General features: G+C 38.5%; 1 protein-coding gene across 1 annotated transcript in view; it reads left to right on the top strand.

The window, feature by feature from the left end:
• The window catches only part of FAM149B1 (family with sequence similarity 149 member B1), a 51,220-nt gene that overhangs the window by 34,079 nt on the left and 5,027 nt on the right, over positions 1 to 12,114 (top strand). The window contains exons 8-10 of the mRNA XM_052639794.1: positions 6,638 to 6,762; positions 8,541 to 8,647; positions 10,996 to 11,220. Of these exons, the coding sequence (XP_052495754.1) occupies positions 6,638 to 6,762; positions 8,541 to 8,647; positions 10,996 to 11,220 (457 nt within the window). The remainder of the gene's footprint in view (positions 1 to 6,637; positions 6,763 to 8,540; positions 8,648 to 10,995; positions 11,221 to 12,114) is intronic.

The following is a 12,114-nucleotide window of genomic DNA, read 5'->3' as shown; positions in this document are numbered from 1 at the left end:
TCATGTTTGTAGCTAAGTAATTTTATTAGGTTGTGTCCTGCCAGTAGAATTTGGGGGGCCTGATAGCCTTCCTTTATTTGGAATCTTTTGAATCTAGAGAGATTGAGAATTCTCAAAATCATTAAGTCCTGTTTTCTCTCTGTTTAATAGTTTTTCCCTATGTTTAATAGTTTTTCCCTCAATTTCTCTCATCTCGTGTCTTATCATAAGCAGCAAGAAAAAGAATCAGGCTTCACCTTTAACACTTTGCTGGGAAATCTCCATAGCTATATAACCAGAATCATCACTTTGAAAGTTCAGCTGTTCACATGACCATAAGAGGCCATTTCACTAAACTTTCTGTCACAAAACAGCAAGCATCTCCTTTCTTCCAGTTTCTAATATGTTCTCCCTTTTTCCAGTTTCTAATGTGTTCCTCATTTCCTTCTGAGCTTTCCCCTACAGCACCCTCCAAATCCAAATTTCTCCTAAGTCTATTCAAGGTAGTTTGTGACTTCTCTATCATGCTTCTCAAAATTCTTCCAGCTTCTATCAATGAACAATCAAAAATGAAATTAAGGAAACAAGTTTATTTACACTAGTATGAAAAAGAATAAAATACTTAGGAATAAACGGAACCAAGGAAGTATAGGACTTCTACACAGAATACTACAAAACACTGAAAGAAAACAGGTAAGGCCTAAAGAAAGCCTTCCTCAGTGATCAGTGCAAAGAAATAAAGGAAAACAAGAGAATGGGAAAGACTAGAGATCTCTTCAAGAAAATTAGAGATAACAAGGGAACATTTCATGAAAAGATGGGCACAATAAAGGACAGAAATGGTACGGACCTAACAGAAGCAGAAGATACTAAGAAGCGGTGGCAAAAATACACAGAAGAGCTATACAAAAAAGATCTTCATGACTCAGATAACCATGATGGTATGATCACTCACCTAGAGCCAGACATCCTGGAATGTGAAGTCAAGTGGGCCTTAGGAAGCATCACTACAAACAAAGCTAGTGGAGGTGATGGAATTCCAGCTGAGCTATTTCCAATCCTAAAAGATGATTCTGTGAAAGTGCTGCACTCAATATGCCAACAAATCTGGAAAACTCAGCAGTGGCCACAGGACTGGAAAAGGTCAGTTTTCATTCCAATCCCAAAGAAAGGCAATACGAAAGAATGCTCAAACTACCACACAATTGCACTCATCTCATATGCTAGCAAAGTAATGTTCAAAATTCTCTAAGCCAGGTTTCAACAGTTTGTGAACTGTGAACTTCCAGATGTTCAAGCTGGATTTAGAAAAGGCAGAGGAACCAGAGATGAAATAGCCAAAAGCAGTTGCAAGAGAGTTCCAGAAGCACATCTATTTCTGCTTTATTGTCTATGCCAAAGCCTTTGACTGTGTGGATCACAACATACTGTGGAAATATGGGAATGCCAGACGACCTGACCTGCCTCCTGAGAAATCTTATGCAGGTCAAGAAGCAACAGTTAGAACCGGACATGTAACAATGGACTGGTTCCAAATTGGGAAAGTACATCAAGGCTGTCACCCTTGGGTGACAATATGTCACCCTGCTTATTTAACTTATATGCAGAGTACATCATGTGAAATGCCGGGCTGGATGAAGCACAAGCTGGAATCAAGATTGCCAGGAGAAATATCAATAAAGATAAAGGAGATCAGTCCTGGGTGTTCATTGGTAGGACTGAAGCTGAAACTCCAATACTTTGGCCACCTGATGTGAAGAGCTAACTCATTTGAAAAGACCCTGATGCTGGGAAAGATTGAGGGCAGGAGGAGAAGGGGACGACAGAGGATGAGATGGTTGGATGGCATCACCGACTTGATGGACATGGGTTTGGGTGAACTCCAGGAGTTGGTGATGGACAGGGAGGCCTGGCGTGCTGTGGTTCATGGGGTCGCAAAGAGTCGGACATGACTGAGCAACTGCACTGAACTGAACTGATACAGATGACACCACCCTTACAGCAGAAAGAGAAGAAGAACTCAAGAGCCTCTTGATGAAAGTGAAAAAAAGAGTGAAAAGCTGGCTTAAAACTCAACATTCAGAAAACTAGTAAGATCAAGGTATCTGGTCCCATCACTTCATGGCAAATAGATAGGGAAACAATGGAAACAGTGAGAGACTATTTTCTTGGGCTTCAAAATCACTGCAGATGGTGACTACAGCCATGAAATTAAAAGACACTTGATCCTTGGAAGAAAAGCTATGACCAACCTCAACAGCATACTAAAAAGCAGACACATTACTTTGTCAACAAAGGTCCATCTAGTCAAAGCTGTGGTTTTTCCAGTAGTCATGTATGGATTTGAGAGTTGGACTATAAAGAAAGCTGAGTGCCGAAGAATTGATACTTCTGAGCTGTGGTGTTGGAGAAGACTCTTGAGAGTCCTTTGGACTGCATGGAGGTCCAACCAGTCAGTCCTAAAGGAAGTCAGTCCTGAATATTCATTGGAAGGACTGATGCTGAAGCTGAAACTCCAATATTTTGGCCACCTGATGCAAAGAACTGACTCATTGGAAAAGACCCTGATGCTGGGAAAGATTGAAGGCGGAAAGAGAAGGGGACAACAGAGGATGAGATGGTTGAATGGCATCACCAACTCAATGGACATGAGTTTGAGTAAGCTCCAGGAGTTGTTGATGGACAGGGAAGCCTGGCATGCTCCAATCCGTGGGGTTGCGAAGAGTCGGACACGACTGAGAGACTGAACTGAACTGAAAGAAACAGAAGGGGCTTCCCAGGCAGTGCAGTGGTAAAGAATCTGTCTGCCAATGCAGGAGACGCGAGAGATGCAGGTTCGATTCCTGGGTCTGGAAGATCCCCTGGAGTAGGAAATGGCAACCCACTCCAGTATTCCTGGGTAGAAAATTCCATGGACAGAGGAGCTTGGCAGCCTACAGTCCACAGGGTTGCAAAGAGTTGACTTAACTGAGTGACTGGGCACACACACACAAAGAAATGGAAAGACAGGCTCTGCTTTTGTTATTGGAAGACTTAGTATTGTTAAGATGGCGATTTCCCTAAATATATCTACAGTCTGAGTACAACTTTCTCAAAATTCCAGCTCCCTCTTTAAAAGGCAGAGATAATTCATATAGAAATGCAAGGTATCCTGAATACCCAGAACGATATTGAAAAAGAACAAATTTGGAGGACTCACACTTCTTGATTTTGAAAGATAATACAAAGCTACAGTGATCAAAACAGTGCAGTACTGGCATAAGAACATATATTGATACATGGAATAGAATAAAAAGTCCATAAATAAACCCACACATCTATGGTCAGTTGATTTTCAACAAGGGAGCCAAGCCTATGAGGGAAGAAGAGTCTCTTTAAGAAATGATGCTGGCAGGGAACATAGCCAATATTTTATCATAACTATAAATGGAGTATAACCTTTTAAAATTGTAAACCACTATGTTGTACACCTGAAACTTACTGAATATTGTAAATCAACTCTGTCAATCAAAAAAAAATTCAGATGGGGAAAAAAAGGGAAATGGTGCTGGGAGAACTGAAAAGAATGAAGTTGGATCGTTACTTCACATTTTATAAAAAATATCAACTCAGAATGGACCAAAGGAACACACTTAAGAGCTACATAAAACTTAGGAGAAAACATTGGAGTAAATCTCAATGAGCTTGGATTTGGCAGCTGATTCTTAGATGTCATCGACACCAAGACCACATACAACCAAAGAAAAAACAGATAAATTGGGCTTCATCAAAACAAAATACTTTAGGGTGTATCAAGGGACATTATCAAGAAAGTGAAAAGATAGCCTACAAAATGGGAGGAAATATATGTAAAACATACACCTAACAAGAATCTATTATCCACAATATATAAAGAACTACAACCCCAAAACAAAAGAAAAAACAATCCAATTAATCAGCAAATAAAGAGCAGTTTCTCCAAAGAAGATATACAAATAGCCAATAAGTACATGAAAAGATGTTCAAAATCATTATTCATTAGGGGAAGCAAATAACCAAAACCACAATGAGACACCACTTCATACCTACTAGTGTGACTATATTAAAGATTAAAAAAGGACAGTAACAAGTATTGATGAGGATGTGAAATTGTAATGTTTGTAAATTAATGGTGGGAATGCAAAGTGGTACAGTCACTGTGGAACCAGTTTGGCAGTTCCTCAAAAAGTTAACCATATGACCCAGCAATTCTACTCAAATGTATATAGCCTAAAGAAGTGAAATAGAGCCACACAAAAGCCTTTCATGAATGCTGATAGCAGCATTATTCATAAGAGTAAAAAAAGTGGAAGCAACCTAAACATCCATCAACTGATGAATAAACAAATGGTTTATCCATGTTATGGACTGAATTGTGTTCCCCTTAAAATCCAAAAGCCCCAACGCCCAATGTGGTTATGTTTGGCGATACGGCCTTTAGAGAGATAATTAAGGTTAAATGAGGTCAGAATGGTGAGACTCTATTCCTATAGGGGTGGTATCCTTAAGAAAAGGAAGAGACATTAATGAGTTCTTTCTATGCATGCAAAGAGCAAAGGTCATGCAAACAAACACAAAGTGAAAAGGCAACTGTGCCTAGGAGCCAGGAAGAGAGGTCACACTATAAACCAACCCCAACAGCACCGTGATCATGGACTCTGAGGCTCCAGAATTGTGAGAAAATTAATTTCTGTCGTTTAAGCCACCCAGTCTCTGGCATTTAATGGCAGCCCAAGTAACTAATACTTCATGTACAACATTTCAAATATGCTAAACACCACTTATTTTTCTGTGTATCCATAAATTTAGGTTATTGTGAAACTTAAAGTTTGGAAAAAAGAAGTAATTTTAAAATGGAGCTGGAGGATCTCTGACTGGTTTGGTGGTTGACTGAAATGTCCTAAAATAGGGGTCAGCAAAGTTTGTGTATAAAGAACCAGGCAGTAAATATTTTAGCCTTTGCCAACCATCCAATCTGTTGCAACTACTTAACTCTGCCCTTGAAAGCAGCCATAAACAAGTGGATATAGATGTGACACTATTATACACTCAGTATATATCTTCCCTAAAGACATATATAATTACCGCTGCCACAAAAACTGGCAGTGGTAATGGGTATGAAGTTTCACTAGTCACGTGGCTATTTAAATTTTTAATTAATTACAATTAGGTAATTTTAAATTTCCATTCTCAATCACACTAGCTAAATTTTTCTTTAATTGAAGTATAGTTGATTTACAATGGTTGTGTTAATTACTGTTGTACAGCAGTGATTCAGTCATCCATATTTACATATCTTCTTTTCCATTATGGTTTACTATAGGATACTGAATATACTTCTGTGCTATACAGTAGGACCTTGTTTTTTTTAATCCATTCGATATATAAAAGCCTACATGTCCTAACCCCAATCTACCACTCCATCCTTCCTTCAGCCTCCTCCCCCTTAGAAACCAGTCTGTTCTCTATGTCCGTAATTTTTTGTTTCACAAATAGGTCTGTGTCATATTTTAGATTCTACAAATGATATCATGTGGTATTTGCCTTTCTTTGACTTACTTCACTTAGTATAATAATCTCTCATTGCATCCATGTTGTTGCAAATGGCATTATTCCATTCTTTTATGGCTGAGTACTATTCCATGTATATACACACACACACACACACACACACACACATCTTTATCCATTCATCTGTCAGTGGATATTTAGGTTGTTCCCATGTATTGGCTCTTGTTGTGCTCTGGACACTGGGGTACATGCATCTTTTTGAATTATGGTTTTGTCCAGGTATATGCCCAGGAATGGGATTGCTAGATCATTTGGTAACTCTATTTTTAGTTTTCTAAGGAACCTCCATGCTGTTTTCTACAGTGGCTACACGAGCTTATATTCCCACCAGCAGTGTAGGAGGGTTCCCTTTTTTCTGAACTTTCTTTAGCATGTGTTATTTGTATACTTTTTAATGATGGCTATTCTGACTCATGTGAGCTGGTACCTCATTGTTTTGATTTGCATTTCTATAATAATTAGAAGTGTTGAGCATCTGTTCTTGTGCCCATTGGCCATCTGTATGCCTTCTTTGAAGAAATATCTACTTAGGTCTTCTGCCAATTTTTGGATAGGGTTGTTTTTTGTTGAGCTGTATGAGCTGTTTGTGTATTTAGGAAATTAAGTCATGTCATTTGCGAACACTTACTCTCATTCTGCAGGTTGTCTTTTCGTTTTGTTTATGGTTTCTTTTACTCTGCAATAGCTTGTAAGTTTTACTAGGCCCCACAGTAGCCAAATTTTAAATCCTCTATAGCCACATGTGGCTTGAGGCCACTATCCTGGAGAGTGCATATATAGAACATTTCCTTCAATCTCCAAATGTCCCATTAGATAGCTTTGCTCTAGTAATCTTTGCTTTTCATTCTGCCAGGAACCAACAGGCATCACCAGCCTGAGAAACCACTTTAAAATAAATTCATGGTTTAAAGTGTTTTTTTGGAACCATGCAGGTGGTATGAAACTGGGCTATAAAGATTAGTGAAGCCTAGCTTGAGATTATGAATTCTCAGGGGAGATTTTTTTTCACAGTACTGTTGCTGTGGGTCTGAAGATATCCATGGATAATAGATTCTATTCCTTTGCTCAGATGATGAGAGTAATGTTGCAATCACCAGACCAGCTTCACAAAGCCCCTGTGTGCTGAGTGAACTACAACCTTTGGTCTTACCTCGAGTGCCACAGTCTAAGGTGCTGTCTATCACCTCAAATCCGGTAAGTCCCACAGGGGAATGTACAGGAGAGCCTAGACCTATTCTTATAGAGAAGTCTGCTCAGTTATTTGGCTTAATTGTATCACTATGACTTTTTTTTCCAGTAAAGTTATGTGTTATCATAGTAATCCAGTGATTCTTTGCAAAAGTTTCATTTTGAAAAAACAGCAAGTTAGAGTTGATAAGTTGGAGAAGGCAATGGCACCCCACTCCAGTACTCTTGCCTGGAAAATCCCATGGATGGAGGAGCCTGATGGGCTGCAGTCCATGGGGTTGCACAGAGTCGGACATGACTGAGCGACTTCACTTTCACTTTTCACTTTCATGCATTGGAGAAGGAAATGGCAACCCACTCCAGTGTTCTTGCCTGGAGAATCCCAGGGACGGGGGAGCCTGGTGGGCTGCCATCTCTGGGGTCGCACAGAGTCGGACACAACTGAAACGATTTAGCAGAGTCGATAAGTAATTTTCAGCTCTTTTGAAAAGGTATCTATAAGCTCTGCAATCAAGATTCAACTATATGGTCAGCTCCAGGCAGCTTTGGGAAGAATGAAATATATAATAAAATGAGGGACCAATGTCAGATTTTCTATGGCCTTAACATTCTATCTTTTGAATTTCTTTTTGATTTCTTCCCTCTTTTTTTCTGTTATTGTGACCTACCTGGTTTTCACTTTTTATATTTGAATCTGTTGACTTTTTTGCTTTTGGAGGCTTAGCAGCAATCATTACCCAGGTGTAAAAGGCAAATCAAAAGGAGAAAATGGTTTCAGTCTTCAGCATATAAGATGGCCATTTCTTGCAGGCTGATGAGCCTGATCTACTGTTTGCTTTGTTGGTATACTGGCCAGATATTGTGCAGCTATATTTTTTAAAGGGTTATTTAAAAGTAAATTCAGCTTGTACATAACTATACTATACATACCTGTAACATATAATACTGTACATCAATTATACTTCAATTAGAAAATAAACTCAGCAAGGCCCATATCTTATCACACTAGAGGATGACCCAGGTAATCTAATATTCCTGTGACAGTAATAAAATACTTCTATATGTCAAACTGGTCTCCTTATGGTTTAAGTAGCCTAAGCCCTGAAAAGTTAACATACACATTTCTAGTTGTTAATGACCAAAGGAAGGAGAAGCAATAATCCAAATATTCTAGAGAGAAAGTAGAAGAATGCCTACTTGGGAGAGGAGGAGCTAACCAGAAAGGGCCCTGAACTGATTACCTAAGAGAGAAAATAAACAGGACACTAAGGTGGCAGTGGCAGTCCATGTAAGACTAAATCCTGCTAACATTAGAACAAATAAGATTAACTCCTCCTAATAGTCTTCAGATTTGAGCTTATTATTGAGAGCTGACTGCTCCAGGTGTAGCAGAGAAAGCATTAGCAGAGCACAGGATTATGTGATGATAAAAGATTATATACTAGAGTTTACCCTTATTCTTCCCATTTTTGTTCCATGTTGTTTTTTCTAATGTAAATAATAATAAAGGTCCTCTCTCCCCAATGAGACTGGCTACTGATTGCTTTCACGTAAGTTGATCAGGCTTCCCCATTCAGAAATGAAGAGGATGACTCTGATCTTGTCATCTTAACAGTGGACTTGGGGCCCCAGATGGGATACTGGCCAAGATACTACCAAAGTTAAGACATAGGAGAAAAAAATATATAAATGATCTAATTTGGAAATATTAACTTTTGGCAAAGTTGGGAAACTAAGCTGGTATCATCACCAACCAATGAGAAACATCTTCTTTTGATATGTAGATGAGTCTCTGTCAAGCAGCAAGTGGTCATCAGCCAAATGTGAATGGTCTCTTGATTCATGGGATGCCTCTACAGCCAAGAAATCTCTCTCTAATGGACAAGCTCCTGTAAGAAGTATAAAATTTTAAGACTATAGAGTTTAAGTAGATCACTAAAAAATAAAAGGAAAGCAAAGTCAAGTCAATCAACATGCATGTATTGAGTGCCTACCAAGCAACCAGAGATACGTGGGGAGTAGACATATATAAGGAAAATGGTCTCCACCTTCAGGGAGCTGATAAAATAACTGGTGAGAAGACACACAACTAAAAAGAGACCTAACCATTTAGGGCATTCCTGTGACTGAGTACCAAGTGTGTGTACTTCAAGTGAGTGAACACTATGGCATTCCCAAAGAAGGGAAGCATTTTGGTGGGAAGTGCAGGTTTTAAATGTGTCCTTGAAAGATGGAAGTATAGATAAGCAGAGAAGAGTAGCAAAGCTATTCTAGATATGAGAAATGACGTGGGGAAAGGTTTGGAGACAGGAAAATACAAATATTTAGAAGAGAAAGCGGATCATTTTTTGCTGTAGTAGAACAGGAGACAATAGGTTAGAACTTCAATGTTCTGATCAAAGACCACTGGTGTGATTAGTGGGAAAGCAGAGACTGAAATTAAAGAACTTTGGAACCAGACAGTGGAGGGTTTTGAATGTCTTGTTTCTGAGATCCATTCATGTTGTATGTTATGTGATTCTCTTTTACTGCCAACTAGTATTCTATTTTAATAATATACCATAATTTATTTATCCATTCTTCTGTTAATGAACACTTGGGCTATTTTTCAGGTTGGGGCTGTTATATATAAAAGGCACTATACATATTCTTATACTGGTCTGGACTTATGTTCTCATTTATCAATATACAGAAGTAAAAGGATAAGTATATGTTTAATTTTATAATAAACTCATAAAATTTTTTCAAAAGAATTGTACCATTTTACATTCCCACCCAGCAGTGTATGTGTTCAGCTTTGGAGAACATCAGTTTAAATCAGGAATTTGAAAGATTTCACACAGTAGAACATAGATTGGATTAAAGAAGGAGGAACTGAAGGTAAAGGAGAAGTCTAATGCAGGAATTCAGGCAGTTATGGGTCTGTTCTCAAGATGTAGCCAAGACTAAAAAAGTAATAAAACTGTTTAGGAGTTATCATAAAAGAAATCAGATTCTATAAAAACAGAGGAATAAAGGTGAACTCAGATTTCAAGCTCAAGGGAAGACAGTTTGGGGATGGGGGAGATGAGTGTAGGGTCTGTTGAGTTTATAATGATGGGCCATATAGAAGAGGTCAGATTTGGAGACTGATCTAGAAGTATAGAGGTGATAAACCCACTTATGAGTGAGTAGTCCAGAGGAAAAATAAAGATGAATGAAGAGCAGCTAAGGCCTAAACTCCTATAATTAGAAAGCAGGAAGGCTGTGTAAACAAAGGGCTTAAGTGAGTGGTTAGGGAGGCAAGACCAGAAAGATCTCTTACAAGTAATGCTCAAGGTTTAGCCCTATTCTGTGATGGGCATTTTTCCTTCAAAGTTCTCCAAACTCTGAGGCATATTTTGTGCTAGAGGATACCAAAGTGGCCTGAAAGCTTGAAGAACATGGCCTGTGGCAGAGTGTTATTCTTCCACTTTCCCTCCATATCACAGCATAAATACTATCTCTTAGGTGCCTTACAATAAAATCAAACGGTCTCTCATCTGCTTAAAACATAAAAATGAAGCACCTGAATCTGTGGGGCAGAGTTTAAGCTCCTGAACTGTTGAATATGGTATTTTATTTACCAGAGTACTTACAGAAGAGTATTGTGTTTCACAGCTGTTTACGCAAATGGGGATCTACTGACCTGGGCTGCACAAAGCTCTGAACCCTTTGGCTGTTCCCAGCTTTCTAAGGAACCCCTACCCCTGTGGGCTTCAGCTAGCTCAGCATTTTAATCTCTGCAATGTGAGCCACACTAGTGCCACAGCACTACTAAGCAGCAGTACTGGCCTTTCAACTAAGTCTTTCTGATGACATGCCTTCAGCAAAAAGAATGCCTCCAACACGGTAGGAAGCACATTCCCTGAGGTAAACTTCTGGGAACCACTTTGGAGTAGCTACACTACAGGTTAGCCTTTACCAGTAACTGAAGAAGTGACTCTGATGGCAGGTGAATAAAGTACTTGCTTTCCCAAGTCTCCACTCTAGTAAATCATGTGTAAGACTGAAATGATGTCCTTTTTTCAGATACACATTCTCATTCCTGAGATAAATTATATGACATCTAAAACTAGGTTATTGATTGATTGTTTTCTGTTTTTGCCTTTCTCTCCCTTGAATGTACTTGAAAGTTTAAGGCTTTTTACCCTGTGAGTTCTGTCTCCCTGTACAGAGCAGTCTTGATCTCACTGTGGGTTTCTGATATTTGGCCACTAGAGATCTTGATGACAAGCTACTTATGAGACCTGGGTCCAGTACCATCTTTTCAACTCGAAATTGGCCAAATCAAGCCCTGAAGCTTAGTACATCATTTCTGTCATATACAGTGCAGTCCGCCAGGAGACGCAACCCCCCACCACGTACCCTTCATCCCATCAGCACAAGCCATTCACGCGCTGGAACACCAAGACTTATGGATGAAATACGCAGAGGATCCCGAGTGTAGGTTTCAGAAGCAGAATTTCTGGAATCTGTGGTAAAACTAATGAAAAATTTTACATATAGAATGAATTTAAAGATAAGATTGAAATATATGCCTAGGCAGTAATCACTACATATTCTTATGATGAGTTGTACACTGGTTTAAATCTAACACAGAAAAAATGGGAGTTATATTTGAATAATATATAGATTTACTTATCTTCTGATTATACTTATCTTCCTTCTGATTTAGCTAAACATATTTTCACAAATGAAATGTTGGCTAGAATATTTCAACGGAACTCACCAAAGGAAGACATTCTATATATATTTTTATTAAAACATTTTCCTTAGTGGGAACATGCTCAGTAAAATTCTTCCCCCAAATGATGATTAGTTCTCCTTTAATATTTTTCCATACCAATAGGATTTACTTATTTCACTGACAATGAAAACTTCATAAATCTCAGATAAGTAGCTGCCTGTACCCCAGGAAAAAATGTCCCTTGGCACATCCTAGGAAGTAACAGTAAACATGTCCTCTTCCCTTTTCCCATCTCACTGTGCAAAAGACTCCAAGTCAAGTTTTTAAAATAAAATCCTTCCATTAGTTGTTAATTTTTAAAACATCTTATGAGGGTTGATTTCTAAGACTATGATCAAGGGTAGGAATTAATAACACCATAACTGAATTCAGCGTTTTGAATTCAGCCTCTGAATGAAGCATATGTCACTATACTTCTCTCCCAACATTTCTTAATTTTGACTTTATTGGTATATTATCTATACCAGTAAAGCTATACATTCACTTGGGTATGAGTGGTTTTGATGTAAAATTAATCTCTCATCCCTCGACAGTGCTTTTTTCGAAGTGGAAAAATAAGTTACTTTGTTTTTTTCTGGGATATGAAAAGT

The sequence above is a fragment of the Budorcas taxicolor genome, chromosome 5 (genome assembly GCF_023091745.1).
Source record: "Budorcas taxicolor isolate Tak-1 chromosome 5, Takin1.1, whole genome shotgun sequence".
NCBI lineage: Eukaryota > Metazoa > Chordata > Mammalia > Artiodactyla > Bovidae > Budorcas > Budorcas taxicolor.
This window is presented reverse-complemented; position numbering and strand designations above follow the sequence as displayed.